Raw genomic sequence first — 23,122 nt, 5'->3', positions numbered from 1 at the left:
CCTAAAGGGTTACCACTGATCTTCAGACAGGACAATGCAAAGACAGATGCTGCAGGCCAGTTTGAGGAACATGAGCTGGCCCGGAGCCTGAGCCCTCTCTTATTCTGCTATGCTGACAAAGAGCAGCCAAACCTGTGAGTACGGTTATTTATGGGAAGGGGAAATAAGCTCCTAGGGAAGGGAAAAAATTAGCAAAGGCTATAGTATATCTGTGTAAGTAGAAATATACTGTAGATAACAATCCTGACTTGGCAAGGGAATAGAACCATGACCTAATGGGATTTTTTTGGAGTTAATTTCTGTGTTATTTGATATGGAAAATAAACCATTTGGTTGGTTTATAATGAAAGCAAACTAAGTTTTATTTTACATGTATTGAAGTAGTTCTCCTATTCATAACTCTGCCAGTGAAGAGGAAGCCACATGGTCCCCCTTCTCTTCTGCACAGTTTCTCTTTCCCCGAAAGCTTTTAGCACAGACGGAGGAGCTAGCATCAGGGTGGAGATAGACTAGCCCTTTGGTAAAGTCTTTATCCCCATTAATCCAGTCCAGATCATCTTGTGTAAATTTTTGAAATCCATTCCTTTTACCCTTGAAGTAAAATGTGCTATTTGAAGATCTCAAAGCCCTCATTGCGTGTTTAAAGGCAGGGAAAAGTGAAAATTGTGAGGGGTAGATAACGTGTCCTCTTAAAGTATGGTTGGAGCAGTAATTCACTTTTGTCCTTGATTTTCACATTCTACTTTCTGATTTTTAACCCTAATGTAAAGATAAATGGGCATATCTGGTACTGCTAAAATGCCATACCTAGTTTTATGCTGAAAGCTTAAAAGGAAGATTTACGGAGTATCACACATCAGTGGGTGCAGATGTGTTTGCCAGGGAGGGCTAGAATCTAGCTTGGTGTTGGAGTCCAGGAGAGAGGATTGATTAGGGTTCTGGACGTGGTAGGAGATGTAGACAGCCATTTGACGTGTTCAGCAAGCCCAGCCTCACTTTTTTCCCGAAAGGATTTCAAAATTTTTAGGTTTTGGATTTCACGTTTAGAACACAGTTTGGTTTATCCATGGAATTCACAGTTTCTAAAGCATTTCTCCGTAGACCATCTCATTGATTTTCCCAATATCCCAATCGATTAGGCAGGCAGGAAATATTGTTATATTTTAAGATGAGGAAACTGAGGCTCAGAGAGAGTTACCTACCCAAGATTACCTTGCTTGTTAGTGGTAGAGCTAGATCACACATTCGGAATTATGTTTCCAGAATCTGTGACAAGACATGGGTCAACTTAACAGTGCCTTGCCGTTGTAACAGGACCAGTCCTTGGAAGTCATGGACCATTAGCTGCATCTTCTGTAGACACTTTTCTTGTGCTTTTTTTCATGATTCCTTGAAACACCCAAGTCAGAAAAGTATCACTTTGACTTGAATCTTTGTTTTTTGGGGGGGAATAATAGAAATTGTAGTAATTTGCTCATGTCTTATGCTCATAGAGTCATAATGTTTTCTCTTAACATCTTTAGTTGTAGATGTCAATACATCTCATGCTATTGTACTGTGGCTACCTCTACGACGACTCTTGCTGTGTTTAGTGATGACATGCGAGTAAGAAAGAGAGTCAGTATTAGAGATCTAATTCTGGGTGATCTACATTTGTGTGTCCTGGTTATACTAGGTAGATACGACTTTCTTATGGATGAATCTATACCTCTTTGCTTTTCTGCCCCACAGCTGCACGATGAGAATCGGAAGGGGGATTCATCCTGAAGGCATGCCAGGCTGGTGTCAGGGCTTCTCACTGGATGGTGGTAGTGGTGTCCGAGCTTTGAAAGTCATCCAGCAAGGAAATCGCCCGGGGCTGATCTATAACATTGGTGGGTTATGTTTGGGGTAGGGGGAGATTCAAAACCATTAGCTGATGACCTCAGACTTGGAGGAATAAGCTGGTCATACATTTTGGCCTGGCTACGAGTACTCATTTTCTCGTTTGGCATTGGGTCATGTATCTGTTCTTTGAATGCTAGATTGATATCAACGCAGATCTATTCTCCTAGGGATCTAAAGAGCCACCTCAATACTGCCCTTTTGAGGTCTGGGGCTCTGTTTAATTTCAAACTTACCTGTGTCAGGAAAGTATCGGTTTGGCTTGAATCTTTGTTTTTCAGGGGAATAATAGGAACACTTAGAATGCTTGTCATCCTCCAAGCATTTCTCATGCATTCATTAAAACTTGTAAACCCTAAGAGGGTAAGAAACTTTGTTCTCCTTGAAACTGAAGCAGAGGTTAAGTGACTTGCCGAGATGCAAAGGGGAAGAAGTCTGGGTTAGAAATAGGATTAGTATTTGAGGCTAAAAATACAATAAAATGCACTTGATGGTTAAAGTAATTGGAAGCCCTCAAACTGTTTCAGCTCTCGCAGATACAAAGAGTGAAAAGGGGAGGATACTGTCCCCACATACCTTACAGTCACCTGAGGACACTCAAAAGATTTTTTGAAGGAGTAAGATTAATTTAAATGTGCCTCCATCCCTGAATGGTGCAAATGGTTAAGTGGTTCAACTACTAGCTGAACGTACCCGAAGGCACCTTGGAAGATAGGCCTGACGATCTGCTTCTGAAAGGTCAGAACCCTGAAAACCATATGAAGCAGTTCTTCTCTGCACACATAGGGTTGCCATGAGTCAGAATCGACTCCATGGCAATTAACAACAAATCAGCAGGTTTAAAATGTTAGCAGTGCATCCTTCTTTTAGTATATAATTTCCAGGAATCTCAAAGCACTGTGTAGTCTTGAGCTTTGGAATGCTACCTACAAATGAGTGTCCAGTAGAACTTTCTGTGATGATGGAAATGTTCCACAGGTATGCGCTGCGTAACATTCAGGCAACCACTGACCGCATATAGGTCCGTGTTCCCATAAGATTGTAATAGAGTTCAGAAATCCCGATCGGAGAATGGGACTTTGCTAAGTACTGTAGAGCCTATCTGTCTCTCACTAGCTCTCCAGCTCTTTCATCAGCCCAGCCCTGAGGCAGCAGGAGTAGGAGGTCCTGGTGCCCATCCGAGGCTGTCTGTCCCACCGTGGCTGCCTGTCCCACTGTGCTGGCCTCAGGCAGGGACCACCAGAGCTGCTGAGGGGGATGCTCTGCGAGACCATTGCCCCACTCGGCCAGGGCACCGGGCAGAGACTGCAGCTTCTCTGCGGTGGTGGCAGCAGCAGAGCCTCCTTGTGGTCCAGTGGTCAGGGCTGTGATGGTGGTGGGAAGGAGGAGCAGGAAAGGCCGCTGAGGGAGTGGAGGGGAGGGTGGGGCTGGAAGAGTTTAAAGCCCCCTAGAGGGGGCAGGGAGGGCGGGCAGGGAGGAAGGAAGGGAGCCAGCGGTGCACCTGGAAGGCTGCAGGCTGGACAGCAAGTGTTGCCAGGCTGGGCTGAGCCAAGTGTGGCTCTTAGAGACCTGCAGCAACCATGCAGGACCTGTGGCTGTGGAACCAGTTTTCCTGCAGTCCCTGGGTGCAGGGGCAGCTGCATGGGTCCCGGCCTCCTCCCAACCCCCTCGTTCGCGCTTCTCTCCTTTGTATAATATGATGTTTGCACAACGTCCAAATCATGTAAATCCCATTTCACAGAACGCATTATGGACGTTAAGCAACGCATACCTGTATTTTGCAATGTCCAGTATGGCAGCCACTAGTCCAATGTGACTACTGAGCATTTGAAATGTGATTAGTGCAACTGAGGAACTTAATTTTCCATTTTATGTAATTTTAATTAAATTTAAATAGCCATATACATCTACTGGCTACTGTATTGGACAGTGCAGATATAAAGAGTCATGTTATAGAAGGAAAAACTGACATAGTAACATTTACATGTTTATCCTGGATCCCATGGGGAGTCTGGGATATGTTTAAGTATTTGAGGATTTATTAGTAAAAGAGTCTCTTACAAGTGTAGTTTTCAGATTTTTTTTTTTTAAAAAAAAGGATTTGTATTCATTCTCCCTTGACATGGAGGCTGTCTTCTTAAAGTTGACATTAGGATTTTTTAAAAAAAGAAACTTTATTTAATCCTGTAGCTGAGGATAGTTTACTTTTTCTCACTTTGTTTGCTCCACCCCTTGAATAGGCAAAGGCTGCTTCATGCTGAGTTTGGCTTTCTCCTAGGGTATCTTGCCCTTGATACAGTTTCTGAAGCAAGCTACCGTAGGTTGGCTTAAATTAGGTTGGAGCTATAGCTGGGACAAATTCAGAGGAATATGATGCTTGTTCCTTTTACAGCAGCTGGTACTAAGAAACTACAGAATTTTTTCAGAGAGGCAAATTGAGCAGTCCAGTCAGAAATGCACAGTGATTGCACATATAAACATATATATGCAAGGAACATTCATTAAAGCCTATAGCCTTTGTTTTTAAGGGCGACTGTGATTTGAATTTTGTCATTCCACCAAGGAAAGGAGTAGAGGGAGTGGGCTAAGATAGGACTTTATAATTCTGAAGGATTGTGAGATCTTGGCATGTGTTATCAAGGGAACTTATGGCATCTCTTACTTGAAAGTTTTGAAGAATTGCATAGATAACGTAGCTCCATATAGTAATGTTTAAAGCATGTCTCAAACTGAAAAGCCACGCAGGGGCTTGCCGGTTAGCCTCCCATGTACCTCCAAAAAGAAGGATTTTGTACATCTTATCAGCTGTTGATTTGTGGACTTGCTTTCTTTGGATACAACATCTGGAGGGATCACTTGCTAGAGGAGGAGGTAATGTTTGGTGAAGTAGAGGGCCAGCAAGAGCCAGGGAGACCTTCAGTGAGATGGATTGGCACAGTAGCTGTAACGATGGACTCTTGAACATGCTGGTGATTGTGGGGTTTTGCCAGGGCAATCTAAAGTGAAAAAGGAAACAAACAATCAAAAACCCCACCTTTCCCCAAAAATTCGTAATATTAAATTGAACACATCTTTTGCTGGCAGCCTTGTATTAGTTGGGATCAGCTAACTGTGGTAATGTCTGTTTCTGACTCCTAATGCTCTTCTGTGTATCACAGAAAGAAAAGCGATGTCTAGCTCCCTATCACAGTGTTACATAGCATTTCTTAGATAAGGAGTTTCAGAGATTTTTTGTTTTTGTGATTCACTCAGTCTTTTAAGTATTTTTTGAGGCTTATATTTAAGGAAAAACACATTTTTCAAGCTAGTACAAGTGAATTATGGAATTAACAGATTGGAATATTTATAATTGGGATTGTATTGGGAAGTTTAAGACACATAGTTGTCATATCCTAATGTGGAGTCTTCCATTTGTCTTAACTTGTTGACTGCTAAGTAGGGTCCTTGTATATATCCCTTCACCATATAAGTAAGTTGCAGGAGGGTGCTGGCTTCTGAGTCAGGCTGCCTGGGTTTGAATCCCAGCTATGCCACCTACTAGCTGTGTGACCTAGGGCAAGTTACTTAGCTTTCCATGCCTTAGTTTCCTCAGCTGTAAAATGGAAATAATTAAAATACCTAACTCCATAAAGTTGTTATGAAGATTAAATGTAAAGCCTTTGGTAGAGGTCCTAGCAAATATTAAGAGCCCAATAAATATTATTATTATTGTTAGAATTCTTTTCATAGTTTCTTCTATAAGTATTTTTTGTCATGGTATAATCAGAGCTCAACCCAATGCCTTGTGTATAGTCACTGTATTTGTTGTCTGAATGAAAGAATGAATAGTTCACTGAGTTTTGTATTTTTTTAAATTAATCTTATGAGAGTTTTTAAGATACATCAGTGCTATTTCACGTTTTCTTTATTTGGGACCTGGTGCCTAGAGATTTCCTTCTGATTATGGCCTTCTTTCCTTGGTATGTGTTTTATTTGTTTTTTTTTTTTTCCCAGCACATGATAAATGCTGAAAACATTTATTTTGTAAATGAGTGGATTCTAGAATAATTCAGCATGTGTTTGAGTTTCGTTCTTGGGCGGTAGGTTAAAAGAAGATACTAGAGAAAAGTCAGTTGAGTTCAGGACAGTACAGTATCCAATTATGTAACCTGAAAGTTCCACTCTGTCCTCTAAAAGGGACGAGTTCTCTAAGGGAATTTTATGTCCCAAGCATAAACAGAAATGCATCATGTAAAACTGTGTTAGTAGTCAGCTTCATAGGTAGAAACCAGAAATATCTGTGACTGAACGCCTATATATTTTAATTGCCATTATAATGGTAGACACGTTGTGAAGAAGCTAGGAATTATGGGATATTCATATTGCCACTGAGACTTTTAGGCCAAAATGGGAATAAGGTATAATACTTTGAGTAGCATTGCTGTTTTCATTCTGCTCTTGGGAGCCTTGATATCCTCTATGGGTGATATAATTGTTCTCCCAGAGAAACCAAATAATTCTGAAGGCTATTTATTTTTGTCAGATCATGAATTTTCTTTCTTCTGGTTAATTCATGGAAGTGGTTCTTGTTATTCACAGGTATTGATGTCAAGAAAGGCCGAGGTCGGTATATTGACACCTCTATGGTCATCTTTGCCCCTCGTTACCTGTTAGATAATAAATCATCTCACAAGCTTGCATTTGCACAGAGGGAATTTGCCAGGGGACAGGTAAGCAGTTTGCTTTTGGAGAATGACTAGGCCATATTTCATAGCACAGTGAGTTTTAGTGTCACGGCTTATCTTCCCATCAAGACTGTTCTGTGATGGGAATAACCATTTTGTGCCTTTGGTACTCCAGGTAACTTTTGGTACAGGGCAAGGCTCAGAGTAGGTGCTTAGTAAACATTTGCTATCTTGACTTGTTGACTAAAGCCAGTGGTCCTGTGTGTTTTAGGGAACGGCCAATCCTGAAGGTTACATTTCCACCCTTCCTGGTTCCAGTGTGGTGTTCCACTGGCCTCGGAATGACTATGATCAGCTATTATGTGTTAGATTGATGGATGTTCCCAATTGTATTTGGTCTGGAGGCTTTGAAGTCAATAAGAATAATTCCTTCCATATCAACATGAGGTAAGTTTGGAGACTGTATTTAGACTAAAAATAGCCTTGTTTGAGGTATAGCAAAGCTTCCAGACTAAGACATACTAGGAAGAAAGGCCTGGCAATCTACTTCTGAAAATTAACCAGTGAAAACCTCATGGATCACAACAGAACACTGTCCGACTTGCTTGCTTGGGACACGTCATCTGGAGGGATCAACTACTAGAGGAAGGAGGTAATGTTTAGTGAAGTAGAGGGCCAGCAAGGGCAAGGGAGACCCTCAGTGAGATGGACTGGCACAGTTGCTGCAGCGATGGGCTCTTGAACATGCTGGCGATTATGAGGATGACATTTCGTTCTGTGTACGTAAGGTTGCCATGAATTGGAGTTGACTTGATGGCAGCTAACTGTCTTAATTAATGTAAATGGTAAACCATACTACTTTTCATGAAATGGGCACGTATATTTCTGACTCACAAAAAGGCCTTTAAACTTACAAATTCCAGATAAATTTGAGTGAGCATTTCGATGGAATGAGTTAAAGGGCTTGTTGACAGTTTGGACCATTGTGCGGGTTGCTGTGATCTGGTCTAAGAGGTTACAAGCTGAAAGGTTGAGCTGTCAGTAGCATTGAGCTAGTGTAATGATTGCCTGCAACTCTGAAAATTTTGTCTGCATGTAGATGGTAGCTCTGGTTCCCAATGTTTTTGTCTATTCTTACACATTTATACAAACTCTTCTCTCATTTGATGTTGTTCCAGTAAGTTGTTTGGCTTCTTATGCCCAACCTAAACCCTCTGCAGTCAAGTCAATTCTGACTCATAGCAACCCTAGTAGCCCTCAAATCCTTGTTAAGAAAAATCAACCAAATCCAGCCACACCTAGCCCAGGATGACTTGATCTTTTCTCCCTGTTTTATCCCATGATATTGAAGCTCAAGAATCTGGAATCAGTGTTCTTTAAACACATTTAGAAGTAAAATTTAATCTTTTGTTTATACTATATGGCCAATTTTCCATTGTGAACACTATTGTAAAGGAACAGAAATGTGGATAAATTAACAATAGATAATCTAAAATATTATTTACATTTTGACTTTGAAATATATTATCTGATTTAATTGTTGCTAGCTGGCTTTTTTTTTTTTGGGTCAGTGGTGTGCTCTTCTTTATTGTACTTTCTCTTAGTCATTATTAAAGTTAATTGCATACTCTGGTACAGTGGCTTCTAAGAAGGTAACGTTAGAGGTCAGGGAGCCAAGTGGGCAGGGCTCCAGCACCCTCACCCCTCCTTCATCCAGAACATTTATCCATTAGTGTACTGTTTCCACAAGATTTCTTTTGAAAAACAAAACAGGTGGGGAGGGGGGTGGTTCTGCATCTAAAACCACATTGTTTTATATACTACCTAGATGGAAGCAGCACAGGTCTATTTTGTGAATAGAGGAAGCCAATTTGGGAATAAACAAAAAAGTTACTCGTGATTACTGAAAAAAAAAAAAAAAAGGGTGGGGTGAGGGTGGGGAAGATCATTTACATACCTTGGTTAATGCTTTTTAAGTAGTTTTAATGTGCAGGCCTTAAGCTACTAGGGATAGAACTGTGTCATCTATTTCTTTTACTTTCCCTAATCATTCTTGAAACAATTTAAAGCTACACAAGAGTTTAAAGAGTAGAACAATGAATACATATCCCTGTATGTTTTACCAAAAAAAAAAAAAAAAAAAAAACCAAAACCAAACCTCTTGCCATCGAGTTGATTCTGACTCATAGCAACACTGTAGGACAGAGTAGAACTGCCCCATAGAGTTTCTAAGGAGTGGCTGGTGGGTTCGAACTGCTGACCTTTTGGTTAGCAGCTAAGTTCTTAACCACTGAGCCACCAGGGCTCCATCTTTTAACTAGATTTATCAATTTTTAACATTTTGCTACATTTTTTCCCCTCTCTCCCTCCCTCCCTCCCTCTCTCTCTTCACACACACACATACACTCACACTTTTTGTTTTTTCCTGGACCATGTGAAAATAAATTGCAGTCATCATGATACTTTAGCTGTACAAACTTTGGCATTTATCACCTAACAACAAGGACATTTTCCTAACTAAATATAATATCATTCTAATATACTGAAGAAATTTAATACTGATTTTATGTTTTCTAATAAATATTCTTTTAAATTGTCCTTTACAGCAAAACTCCTCCCCTGATCTAGGATCAGTCAAGGGTCATGCATTGTATTTGATGGCCGTATCTCTTGTCTCCTTTAATCTCGAATATTCCCACTTTTCTGTTTCTGTCTTTATTGGCATTAACATTTTTGAAGAATCCAAGCCAGTTATCTTGTGGCATGTCATATTTTCTGGATTTTTCTGATAGGTTCCTGTGCATAGACTTGGATCAAACATTTTTGGTAAGAGTACTACCATGTGATATTGTGTGTTTCCCATTGTGTCACTTCAGGAGGCCTGTCATGTCTGTTGGTCCCATTATTGGTGTTGCTAAGTTCTGTCATCACTGGTTAAAGTGGTGTCCACCAGTTCTCTATATTGTAAAGTTACCTTTTCTTCTTTGTAAATAAGAGTAATCCATTGGTGGGGTAATTTGAAATTGTGTGAATAGACTGTTTCTTGAAAACCTTTTACCCAGTGTTTTGATGATCCTTGCTTGAAGCAGTTGTTACATTAGTGGTTGCAAAATGATGATTTCTTAAAATTCTCTTATTTCTTCTATGTTTATTCACTGATATTCTTTTGTATAGAAGAACTTTCCACTCCCTCCATGAATGTATATCAAAAATATGATTACATATTGGTACCTCCATTCCATAGAATTCTTTCTTACCTTCCTTCATCCTACAGTGAGAACCCTGGTTATCAACAACACCAGTACGGTAGTCACCCCTTATCCATGGGGGATATATTCCAAGACCCCCAGTGGATGCCTGAAACCGCTAGTAGTGCTCAACCCTATGTATACTATGTTTTTTCCTATGCATACATACCTATGAAAAAGTTTAATTTATAAATTAGGCACAGTAATAGATAAACAACAATAACTAATAGTAGAATACAACAGTTATAACGATATAATGTGATAAAGATTGTGGGGATGGCGCAAGACAAGACAGTGTTTCGTTCTGTTGTATATAGGGTCACTGTGAGTCGGAACTGACTCAGTGGCACCTAACAACAAAACCAAGTGTGATAAAAGTTATGTGAATGTGGTCTGTCTCTCTCTTAAAAAAAATATTGTACTGTACTAAGTGAGTAATAGGCGGATAGCATGTACAGCGTGGATACACTGGACAAAGGGATGAGTCACCTCCTGGGCGAGATGGAGCTGGGCGGCGCGAGATTTCATCATGCTACTTAGAATGGTGTGCAATTTAAAACTTGTGAATTTTTTATTTCTGAAATTTTCCATTTAATATTTTTGGACTGCGGTTGACCATGGGTGACTAAAACCACGGAAAGCGAAATTGCAGATAAGAGGGGATTACTATACTAGTTTGAACCATATGAAATTGCTCTTTTTCTAGGTCAGAAATAGTCAAGTATCAGCAATTTCATGTAGTTCAACCAGGATTTATTCGTTTGCTATATTGACATGACTAACAAAAATAAACCCACTGGGTAAATTTCAAAATCTCCATGAGGTCTTGGTGTACAGTTAGAGTACACTATTCAAAATACTTGAATTAATTCTTTTTTACTGTGTGATTATATTACCAGTGTCTTCTTTTTAGTGTAGTCAAAGGACAGATAGTGGGCTGTACATTCTGTACCTAGTGTTGATTAAGGCTCAATATTTGCAGTTGGGAAAAGTATGAGAAGAAAGTAAACTGCAACTTTTGTTTCCTCCATTTTATGCAGCCTGTTTTATTTCCTTTTTCTGCAGAGATACCCTGGGAAAATGCTTTTTCCTAAGAGTGGAAATTACTCTCCGAGGAGCTACCTATAGGATCTCATTTAGTGACACAGATCAGTTACCCCCTCCTTTCCGAATTGACAACTTTTCTAAGGTATGAAGTGCGGCTGAGAGATAGTTTGGCTATTTCATATCCAAGAGGGTAGAGTATGTGCTGTCCTTAAGATAATGATGAAATACATTTTAAATGTGAGCTTAAAAGAAGATACACAGGGATGTCTATAGCTGGAGAGTCTAAAAATTCTTCCCCCTAGGAGATAGTTTCTGCTGGTTATTTTGATTGCTGAGCAGCCTTGCCCAGACAGAAGTAGTTTTTCGACATCCAGAACTTATTTTGACTAGAGTGTTTGGTTGACGTGATGCCCTCTTTAGATATTCCATACAAACATGGAGAGAAATCAGAATCATTCATTGTACAATGATTATGAGAATGGGCAATTCTACTGTTTGCTTAGTTACAGTGAGCATTTTTATAATTTTCCCAAATAAAGCCAAAATGGAAATCATTAGATTCTATTTTAAAGTATGTCTTTGAATAACAATATGTCTCATAATTTGTGGCTTTCTGTAGCTGATTTCCAAAATCCTTATTCCTTTCTCTTTTCAAAGTGCACCACAGGGGAGTTGGGGTAGAAGAGGTGCCACTGGAAGGATAGAATTGCTTTCCCTAGGTATTTGACTTGGCCAAGGTTCTTAAAGCCCTTTTCCAACAGGCTGTAGCCCATGTCCTGTAATTGGTGGGCTTCTTGGAATTTGGAAGATGATCAGAAAGGCATTTGAAAAGGCGAGACGATGAACCTCACTGGTGGTTATTCCTTGAATAGGAGTCATTGGGAAGAATCTGGAACTTAAACCTAGGAAGCACTGAATCACTTTCTAATAACACCACTCTTAATGAGAGTCCTCTTTGTCCTCTCTGCCATTACTCTAGGTCCCAGTTGTCTTTACACAGCATGGCGTGGCTGAACCCAGGCTCCGGACTGAAGTGAAACCCATGACTTCATTGGATTATGCATGGGATGAACCCACCCTGCCACCTTTTATCACTCTGACTGTTAAAGGGGCAGGTTCCTCTGAGATCAACTGTAACATGAATGATTTCCAGGATAACCGACAGCTTTATTATGAAAATTTCATTTACATTGCTGCTACATATACATTCTCTGGGTAATTCTGGGTTAAATTGCTATTCCTTTAAAGCAGAAGGTTCTAATTATTAACTGGTATTAAATTGTAAGCAGTTTCTTAGGAGACCAAAGTACAAAGGAAGATTCCTTCATTCTTTACCAAATCCTAGGCTTCAGGGTCTATCTTGAGAGGCCATTTAGTCTAAACCCTTGCTTTGTGGCTAGATTAAAATTTATCCAAAGAGGGAAGACTCCTCTTTTTAAAGCTCCCTTTCAATAATCCATTCTAGTATTTAACAACTCTTCCTGTAAGGTGTTATTCTGAAAATATCTTGCATGCCTCTTAGTTTAAAGTATTTTTAGATACTGTTTTTAACTTACTTGCTATTATTTATAAGTCTGTCTTACCATTTTCCTCGTTTGAAACTGACTAATCTTCATCATAATTATTCAACTCATCCTTAGCCCCCTACCCTGTTGAGAATACTGGTTAGGCTGACACTTAATGGTCTGTCTTAATATTCTCCTAATGCCAAGAAAAATAGCTTAAATTCACAGCAATTCCAATTGCCATAGAATTATAATCTTCATTGCCATCCGACTAGTTGTATTTAGAAAGCTTAGGTGAAGACTAGTGAGTTTATTGTAATTCTGCGGTAAATTGGTACATAGATTGGTATATAGAGACTCGAAATATTGAGCTTTCAAAAAGTAGTTATTCTACCAACATGTAAATAGAGGTGGTTGTTTCTGTGCTGAAGTTGCAAGGCCAGTTTTGAAAGTTTTTCTGTGAAAGAAAAAGGGAAATAGCTGAATCTTTAGCATCACAAATATAAATCACCTAAACTGGACATTTAAAGTCAGATTACTTTCCAAAATGTTATAAATAATTTTGCTTATGCATGTTATTTTTTATGTACCTGAGGCCTGCAAAGTAACCTCTTGAGTACCTGGGTGGTTTTTCTCATCTGCCTAGAGCTGAGATATTATTAGTAATGGATGGGATGAGCGTCTTTGCTGAGAATAACCATCCTTTTCCTTGTCTGTTGCAGTTTTCTTTGGTAATGATGGTGCTGGGCTGTTTATCTTGCTACAACAATTGAGCCAATCATGTTTTGTTTGTTTGTTTGTTTTTAAGGATTACAGCACTCAACGGTGTGGCCTGTTCAACCTTTTAGTGCCTGAGAAACAAGTTTTAAATCTGATTGCTAGTCATGTTTTTTTTTCCTTATGTTCTGTAAATTCCAATAGTTACTAAGCTCTGTAACTGAAGAATCCTAATGGAGGATTCTTCACTAACTTGGCTGAACAGATGGGGTGCAGATAAAAGAGAATCTCCTAGGAATCTTGATGTGTTAAGAAGTTGAACCGTCTTTTGGGTAGATTACTAGATACTATTTCTTTGCATTCTTGGAGGGAACTAATGATGGGAGAAGAAGTCTAGGTTTTTAACTCTGAATTTATCAATTCCTTTTTTGATGATTGGGATTAATGGAAGCAGGAGAATTGTCTATCTCAACCTCATCCAGATACGCCAAAGTCTAGCTAGGCTGCAGCATTCTGTAAAGCTTAGGATTTTTAAGCCACAGAGAAACACAACAAGATTGAATTGGAGGAAGGTGGTTATGAATCATTTGTTTTCTTTTCATACTAGAGGGACTTCTACTTTCTTGCCAAGGCTTGTAGAAGCTATGATGTTGATCTTCTGCCTGGCAGAGAGTTCCGTTGGAATGTCTGGCTTGGTTTTGTTTTGGTTTTGCCTCTAAATGATATATAGTTATCCGTTTATGTCTGAACTGTAAGCCCCTAAATCAGGAGAGAGACAATGTCCCAGTATGTCTTTTGACAAATGAATCTTTGAACTGTGCAGGAAAAAAAAAATGCAATTCTGATCTTTCTACTACTTGAGTCCAACTTTTTTCTCCGTGCTTTTTTTTAAAAAAATATTATTCTTTAATAGAGATTTTAGGTGTTTCCTTATTAAGTACTTAGATATGTATGCAAATACATGTGTTTGTTTTGTATATGTACATATATATTTAAAATATAGCATGAATTTGTACATATATAAAATATATATGTATATGTATGTATTTATTTATTTATCTTTTAATTACAGTTTGCAGGAGGGAACAGGTAGGCCTGTGGCTTCCAACAAGACCATTACCTGTGCAGAGTTAGTCTTGGATGTCTCACCAAAGACACAAAGAGTCATTTTAAAGAAGAAGGTAAGCAGGCTTAGACACTGGCGTTTAGGGTAAAGGAATTTTTTTTAGCACTTTGAGGGACTTCGGCTCATCTAGTCCAAACTCTAAGTCTCCATGAGGAAATGGAGACTTAGAGAGATTCAAATACTTGCTCAGGGTGCAGAACTTGGGAATCTTGATGGCTCCAGTTTGGTGTTCTTCCTGCTATAGGAAGTCCAAGCCACTTTCATCTTCCATGCGCATTTTGAAAAACTTAATCCTTGAGTTGGTGATTTATCTTTTGCATTACTCTGTTTTTCTGTTATAGCACTTCCCTAATCTACTTTTCCCTAAACTGACTTTTTAAAATGTCAGATTGACAATTTTTTCTCTTTTTTATGCTGACTGCAGAGTTGAAAGTTGGCATAAAGAGAAAAAAATTAAGTTGACTTCTTTTTCAGGTCAGCTTGGGGAAATATTTATGTAATGGACCTAGATATAGAGAAAAAGACAGTAAAATGTGGCCGGAAATATTAACGGTGACAGAAGGACTGGTAATAAATAGGTCAAACATAAAGCTCAAAGAAGACTAGGAGCACAGAGGTGCATAAGGTATATTAAGAGGAGGGTGACATCAAGTGAAAGTCAGTTTGAAAATCAGAGCAATGCAGATACATAGGTAGGGAGGTCACTTTTACATGAGGGATGTGTTTCTGAAGACTTTGCATAATTTAAATCACATAATTAAAAAATAACCCTGACAGAAGATGTCTGTGTACCACCTCAGTGGTTGTAATGCTGATAAATGATGCCTGTTTATCACCTAAAGTTGTATTGTACTTGGCAGTAATGTAGATCTGTTTAGGATTTACTTGGCTTGGGGGTTATATAATTCTTCCCAAATTTTTAATTGGAGGGGAGATTCAAATTACTTCAAATTTTGCACATAAATGAAACTTTAACACATGTATTTTTATATCATGTTTCAAAGTCACATAATTCAGATTTGCTTAAAATGTGACCAAACCAAACCTGTTGGCATTGAGTCAATTCCAACTCACAGCGACCCTGTAGGACAGAGTAGAACTGCCCCATCAGGTTTCCAAGGAGTGGCTGGTGGATTCCAACTGCCTAATTTTTGGTTAGCAGTTGTAACTCTTAACCATTGCGCCACCAAGGCTCCCCTCTTTTATGTAAGACTGTGCGTGTATAAAAGAAGTAAGAGTTGGGATTGGTGATAAGAGGCATGAAGCATAGGAATTGAAAGTAAACATTTTTGTAGACTTTTGTAAAACAATAGTCTGAAATCTAAAGGAAGTGCCAAGTCTGACAGAAGTCAAGTGAATTGAAGAGGAAATGAAAGAGTTCTTGGAAATGATGTTGTTAGGTAACTTTCAAGCAGTGTTCAAGTAGATAAGTTTGTTAGGGTGCATGGAAACCAACTCAACAGTAGGTGATTTATCAAGAGGGATATGTTCACCAGGTGTGATCAGTAAAACATTGATAATAAATACATGTGTAATTTCTAAGGTCTAGGTGACTGCTAAGCAGATAAGAACAGATATTTTATTAAATAGCACTAATAGTAACATTTTGAATAACATTTTGTAATTTACAGAAAATCTTCACAATTACTATCTCAATGAGGATGAAAACTGGTGAATGGGATGATAAATGATAAATGAGTTACATTGACATCTACAGTTAGGCAAAGATGTATGAATTGACATTAAGAAATGTTCCTATCCTCTTAAATTGGAAACCAAGAGTAGAAAGTTTGGCCTCTTAGGCTTTTGTTGGGTTGTTTTTGTTCTTTTGCGTGGAATTTTGAAAGAATCTCAAACTTAAGTTGCAAGAACAGTACATAACTTTTTTTCCCAAAACATTTGAAAGTAATTTGTTGACGTGTTGCCCTATCACCCCCAGATACTTTAGTATATGTTTCCTACAAATGAGGATATTCTCCTATATAGCCACACTACAACCATCAACATTAGGATTAACACTGATATATCACCACCATCTTTCTCCTGAGGAGCCACTGGTGGGTTCCAACCACCAACCTTTTGGTTAGCAGCCAAGCACTTAACCCTTGGGGCGTGTATTGAAAAGCAGGAGCTTACACCAGTGTTTCCGATTCCAGTCCAACATCACAAGGTTTATTCTAGTTTTCTCCCTTTCCGTATTTGTAGCTCCCTGATATATCTATTGATTGATCAGCTCTCCTGAATGTAATTAGTTTCGCATCACCATTGCTGCCCCATCCCCTGCATGGATGCCGTTGTTACTTTAGCTCTGATCTCCAGGTGCTGGGCAGCCCTCCCTCCAACCCCTACCCCCTGCAAGAATGCCTTCCTCACCCCACTTAGGCATTGATACCCCACATTAGGCTCCCCTCCCTAATCCCTTGGCATGCATGTTATCATCACCCACCTTGGGCTTCAACACCCCACTCTGGGCTGCCCTGCCACCCATGTGGATGCCTTCTTTGCCCTACTTGGGCTTCAACATCCCACACTGGGCCACCATAGCACCTCTTCCCACAGATACCCTCCCCGCAATGGACTTCTGCCTTCCTGGGTCTCGTCTAATGATTTTAAGAGTAAATGGTTAGGGAAGGGTGAAACGGAACTGGAAGGAGAATGGTGCATCTCAGGTTTTTAAATGGAAATTTTGATAGCTTCCAGCTTAGAATGAGCCTGTGTGTGTGGGCAGGCAGTAGAGGAATCCATGTGTGAAAATGTAATCTCACCTGGGGCATCTGCACTTTGATCCCAGTTTGGAACATCTGCAGGATAATTGAGATGATTTTCCATGTGGTTTTTGATGCTGTGGATAGATGTTTTTTCTTACTGAACAGATGGGGGCTGCAGATGGAAAAGTGCAGCTTAGTCTCATCTCTTTTTGAACACATAGGTGGTAGCATACAGTAGACAGAGCACCATATCTTTCTAGGTTTGAGTTCTGGTTTTGCCACTTAAAGATATGATATCTGGCATTTCACATTCCTCCATGAACTTCATTCTCCTACTGACCTCTCTGTTTAGTTACAAGCATCAACTAGGATAATGTACGTAAGATGCTGTGCAAAGAGTTGTAATAATAATAACATAGCAAACATTTATTGAGACCTTTCTATGTGCCGTGCAGGTGCTAAGGACCTTACATTTTATTACAGTTCTCACAAGAGCCATATAAGGTAGCTTAATTGCCGTCTTTGACAAATCAGGAAACGGCATCAGAGAGATTAAGTAACTTGTCCAATGCCACTCAGCTAGTAAATGGGGCAGCTGGGTTTCAATTTCTGGCATTTTGATGCCAGCATTCATGTTCTTAACCACGGTACTAACTGCCTCTCTAGTGGCATGTACTACTTTGTTAGGTTTTATTTTGTAGAATGTTGTGCCAAAAACTCTTTTCTAATGCAGAGGTAGGATGTTAATGAGTTTGTAGTATCCATATGTGTCTGTTGTTCTGGAGGAGCTCCTGCCTGATGAGAGTAGACATGACCTGATAGGTCTAGCTGGAATATACTTTCCCACAGAAAGAGTATTCTAAATGCTTAGGTGTTATTGAAATGGAACCATACAGATTGTGTTAGAGAGGCAGTATAGTGGAGTGGTTAAGCATGCCAGCTCTGGAATCGGGCTGCAGAGATTCAAATCTTGGCTCTGCCGCCTATTGGTTTTGTGACCTTGGGAGTTACTTCATCTCACTTTTCCTAAACTTCTTCATCGGTGAGTAAGGATAATAATAGTGTATACCTCATTGTGTTGTTTTGAGGATTAAATGAATTATTAAATGTAGATCCCATGGAATGGTACCTGACACATAGTAAATTCTCAGCTAGTATTATTATTATTGCTTTTTTTCTAGTATATAACAAATTGTATAGACTTTCATAGATTAACCTGGAAGCTCAACTGTTCTTTATAAAATATTCCTAAGGAGAAACTATATTTAGAATTAATAACAATCAACTTAGTATAACCTTTGAATACAGTCAACTTGTATATTGGAAACTATCAATTAATATGGGTGGAAAGGAAGACTGATCTCTGGTAAATTCTGGTTATGTGTGCAGTATGAGGATTACAAGTTATCAAATATTGTGACTATCAGGGTGGAAAGGAAGACTGTTCTCTGGTAAATTCTGGTTATATGTGCGTTATGAGGATTACCAGTTATCAAATATTGAGACTATCATGTATTTAGTACTCACATCGTACTTTATTTAATTGGATCATTCTTTAAGGTAAGGGCACCCCACCCCAGGGTCACCGTTTGGAATTGGATCGTTCATGGTAGTATAGCTAGTGTAGGAGAGTAGGCTGCGCCTTGGCTGACTATATTGCTCAGCCAAATGTTCCTAATTTTTTTTAAAAAAGAAAGAATATTGAAAAGAATAAAAGTTTTCTAAATTCAGTTATTTGTAGTTTTTGGTTGTTTGGTTCAAGACATATCTGAGTTTAGCATATTTCACCCCAAGTGCAGCTAGGGATTAACAACAATGGGAGTTTGAATTAAGTATACTGTATATACAATGTAGGAAATTTAATGTCTCAGTCCAGTTCAGCCCTTAGATGAAGCTAGTGAGGAACTCGCTGTAGCTGCGTATGATGGCTTTCCTGTCTTTGTGTGTGTCTGTTCAACAGGAACCAGGAAAGCGCTCTCAGCTCTGGAGGATGACGGGAGCAGGCATGCTGGCTCATGAGGGTTCTTCAGTTCCTCACAACCCCAATAAGCCCTCAGCAGCCCGCTCCTCCGAAGGCTCTGCCATCTTAGATATTGCTGGTCTTGCTGCAGTAACTGACAACAGGTAATTTTCTAGGCAACTAGAAACTCATTCTTTCAAATTTAGACTAGAGGAAATCTGTATCAAAAAGCTAGGATTCTAATTATGAAGTAAGAATTGGTGTTTTTATATTTATTGTTTTCTTCAAGGATGGAAACCTGTCACATTCCCAAATATGAGTATTGGGCCCTTTTTTTTTGTTTTTTAAGCTATATGGAAATACCCATACAAATGTTAAAAAATTCAAACAATTGAAAAAGATATGTTCTGAAAAGTGAATGTCTCTTTCACCTAAACTTCCATCCCACCCTCACTCCCTAGAAGTGAAGTTTCATTTTTACATTTCTAAGAATTTTGTTGAATCTTTCTAAAGCAAAAATTAAGTTTATTAAGAGAATAATTAAATATGCTTTTATGAATAACTTTCGGATTCAAATCAGCTCTTTAACTTTGAATAAGTTATTTGAGTTACCTGTGCCTTAGTTTTTCTATAAAATCAATGTATTTGTTTTCAGTTAATACCTTATTTACTTCCAAAAGGACTTTAGATGCCTTACAAGTGAAAACCCAATATGAAATAAAAATATTTGGAGATAAAACAGAATAAAAGCTATTGAAAAGATTTTAAAAATATTTAGCAGATAGCCCTTCTTATACTGTATGATAACTTGTTATTGTGAGAATACAAGAACCTGTATTACTGTATTATGAATCTTTAAAGTCTTGTTGGATTAACACATTAGCTGTAACAACGGATTCAAACATACCCACGATCGTGAAGATGGCTCAGGGCTGGGTAATGTTTCCTTCTGTTGTACATAAGATCTTCATGAGTCAGAGCTCACTAGATGGCAGCTAACAACAGTCTTATCACTTGGTGACCCCATTTGTTTCTTTCCATTGTGTTCCGCTTGCCTTGTTAAGAGACACTAACTGCCGTCAAGCAAACTGCCCATTAGATTTTAAGGTAGAGGGTGTTGCAAGGAAGAAGAGCAAAACCATGATCCTGATATTTTCTTTAGGCCTGAAATATTTGACTCAGAAAACACATTTCATTTTCCTTTTACCAGGTATGAGCCCCTGATGCTAAGAAAGCCTGACCGCAGGCGAAGTACAACTCAGACATGGAGTTTCCGAGAAGGCAAACTGACCTGTGGGTTACATGGGTTGGTTGTTCAGGTCAGTAGTTTCTGGCATCACCAGTTGCAGCAAGCAGTGGTTGAGACTTCATTGACGCCGCAAAGTCCAACTAGGATGTACATGATATGTTGTTAAATGGAAAAATAAATTATAGAGCAATATCCCCTTTTAGTTGAAAGAAAGTAAAAAAAAAAAAAAAAAATTGTTGTACATTTGTGTGTATTTACATGGGAAATATTCTTGAATGGGATATACAACAAATGTGCCGAGAATGGTTGCCTCTGGATGATGGGATTTTTTTTTTTTTTCTTTCTTGGCTTATCTGCATATTTTTTCTTTGATGACATAAATTACCTATTTAATTTTTTTAGAAAGAAAGAAGACTAAATGCCCAACATTAAATTAGATGGGTTAGTTTTAGACTTGTGAAGTCAATATGATAGCTGCATTTAAAAGAAAAAACGAAAAAACCAACAGTTGCTATTGAGTCAATTTCAACTCATGGCAACCCCGTACATGTCAGTGTAGAATTGTGCTCCATAGGGTTATCGGTGGTTGGCTAGGCCTTTCTTCCGAGGCTCTTCTGGGTGGACTTGAACCTCCGACCTTTCAGTTAGCAGCCAAGAGCATTAGGGACAGTCTTTTGTAAAGTATTTTATGAGATGGTGAGCAATTACAATGTGCTCTGCAAGCTCTGTGATTGTTTGATCAGCATTCTCAGTGATGCCCGAGTAAGCATTTAGTTGTTTTAGCAAATGTCAGATTGAAGATTGCTGGACAGTTTCCTTGTTTTCGACTCAGCCATTCTATAGCATACTAAGCTCTCAGGTACTTTACAAGCGAATAGGAGTTCAGAAAATTACTAGGAGTTTGGATTTTCTACCCTTTTGGCTTCAGGCTGGGAATGAGACCATGGATCCTGAGATCAGTAGGTAGGAAGGTGTCTAGGAAGTTTGGGCATATAGCAGAACAACACATGTGGCTGTATGTGTAGTTCTGTCCCGGCCCAGGGTTTTACCTAGAAGGTCAGAACATCAAGACCTTGAGAGAGTGCTCTTAGTGTGTCTGTCCCTGGTAGAAACCAGACTGTCTTCCCATAGAGGGAGTTTTTACTCCAGGGCAGTGAAGAAAGCTGTAAGGAGCCTCTGACTACTATTTGGTAAGATTTTAATTTTCTTTATCTCTGTTTCCCTGGGCTTGTTTCATCAAAGCCAAGCTGCTCACTGTATGGAGCACACATCTGGGATGGATTTGTGATTTTCAATTAGTAATACCTTTCAGACTTCTAGAGGCAAGACGGGGCTTGTTATAATTTGGGGGGTGGGGGGTTCCATGTCTGACCCTGAGTTTACTTCTGGTTTGTTTCTAAAGCCCATGTAATTCCGATTCTCTTGGAGTATTTTCCCCCAAATAAACCCCTTTCTTGTGTTTGTTGTTTCTTGAATCTATTTCCTCATTTCTCTGTTTGTGAATAACCCTATAATAATAGTATTCAGCAGAGCAGAAGGTGTTTGGGTTAGAGAAATAAACTTGTTTCCATCCCATTATTCTGAATAAAGTAACTTAAGGCATTAAAACAGTTTCTGACAATGCCCTTATAAGATTGTGTATACACTTTATTTCTAAACTTACAACAGTCATAAAAAGCTTTTTTCTGTGTTGAAACCTGTCCTCTAAACCCTTTTTTGTTATTCAGTGTTTGAAAATTAACATACGGCATCTGGACACTCTTTGCCATTATCTTCTCTAGCCCTGTCTTATAGGCATCACGCTGTAGACTTCATTTTACTTGGGGCACATTATAGCAAGAAGATGCTTTTCTCCAAAAGCCTAAATAACTGGGCATCAGGTGATATTCTCAGCTTCATATTTCATTTTACGAGAGACACCATCTTTTGAATATTGGGGTTGGTTGTCCAGCCCTAGGTGTGTCTGGGAGGTTTTCAACTCTAGAATTTGCTTCTTATTGGAAAACTGAGTGATACTGATAATTGTTTTATTTTCAGAATATTTTAGATTTTTAAGCAGACTGTAATGAGATTACTCAAACAGTGCTTTGACTATTTTTTTAAGCTATTATTTTAATGACTAGAAGCTATTACAAGCAGAGTAAACCAATATACTCTATTCATGGAATTAACTTCCCACTCATAGTTCCCCAAATTCATACAGCATAACTTTCCAACTTACCCAAGTAATTCTGCTGTTTTTCATCATCTGCAAAGTTGAACAGATAGTAAATGCTTTCCTGTACATTGGCCATGTCCCTCCAAAAAAGAATTTAAATTTGATAACTCCTTTCAAGTGGGCATATTATATTGTCAGTTAGTGCTTTTGCCTTTTCTTACATGTCTTTACTCTAATGTGTTTTAGGCCAAAGGAGGACTTTCTGGTCTGTTTGATGGAGCTGAAGTTGTTCTTGGTCCTGATACTTCCATGGAACTCTTGGGAACAGTTCCACCTGAACAACAATTTATTAACCAAAAAATGAGGCCTGGTTCTGGAGTATTAACCATCAGAGTCATCCCAGATGGTCCAACTAGAGCACTCCAGGTGATAATTTACCATAAGAACTCGCATGTAACCCAGTGTACTTTCCTGCCTGTGTTAGTCTAGCAGCAAATATTTATTGAGCACATACTGCATGTAGATTCCTACACTGGATGTGAGGATATGGTATCCTCATTTGTAAAATGAGGATAGAGCCTACCTCTCAAAGTTGTTAACAAGAATTAAAAAAGATAATGCTAAGAACAGTGCATCTTAATATTATTGTCAGTGTCATTATTAATCATTATCTCAATATATTAATAGAAATGATTGATATACGAATAACATGAGCAACCAGAAGATAGATGAGGGTCCTAATCAACAGTTAAAATGTTGTGCTATGAGAGTAAGGGTGGAGGATGTTATGGGAGAGTATCTGGAAGTACATGTATTCTCATATTTGGAAGGCTGGGGAGGCTTTTTAAAAGAAGTG

At 38.8% G+C, this 23,122-nt stretch overlaps 1 protein-coding gene across 8 annotated transcripts in view; it reads left to right on the top strand.

Annotated features, from left to right (window-relative positions):
• The window catches only part of VPS13D (vacuolar protein sorting 13 homolog D), a 301,392-nt gene that overhangs the window by 129,346 nt on the left and 148,924 nt on the right, over positions 1-23,122 (top strand). For 7 of the 8 annotated variants that reach the window (XR_002824255.1, XR_002824256.1, XR_002824257.1 and 4 more), the window contains exons 48-57: positions 8-134; positions 1,732-1,874; positions 6,463-6,593; positions 6,820-6,995; positions 10,862-10,985; positions 11,823-12,058; positions 14,138-14,246; positions 18,860-19,023; positions 20,070-20,178; positions 22,513-22,692. Coding sequence is in view for 5 of the 8 variants with exons in the window: in XM_023732177.1 (XP_023587945.1) it covers positions 8-134; positions 1,732-1,874; positions 6,463-6,593; positions 6,820-6,995; positions 10,862-10,985; positions 11,823-12,058; positions 14,138-14,246; positions 18,860-19,023; positions 20,070-20,178; positions 22,513-22,692 (1,499 nt within the window). In the remaining 3 variants the exon portion in view is untranslated. Of the gene's footprint in view, positions 1-7; positions 135-1,731; positions 1,875-6,462; positions 6,594-6,819; positions 6,996-10,861; positions 10,986-11,822; positions 12,059-14,137; positions 14,247-18,859; positions 19,024-20,069; positions 20,179-21,217; positions 22,693-23,122 lie in introns of those variants that run through there. The other variant, XM_023732180.1, reaches the window with a different exon arrangement.

The sequence above is a fragment of the Trichechus manatus genome, unplaced genomic scaffold (assembly GCF_000243295.1).
Source record: "Trichechus manatus latirostris isolate Lorelei unplaced genomic scaffold, TriManLat1.0 scaffold00048, whole genome shotgun sequence".
Classification (NCBI taxonomy): Eukaryota; Metazoa; Chordata; class Mammalia; order Sirenia; family Trichechidae; genus Trichechus; species Trichechus manatus.
This window is presented reverse-complemented; position numbering and strand designations above follow the sequence as displayed.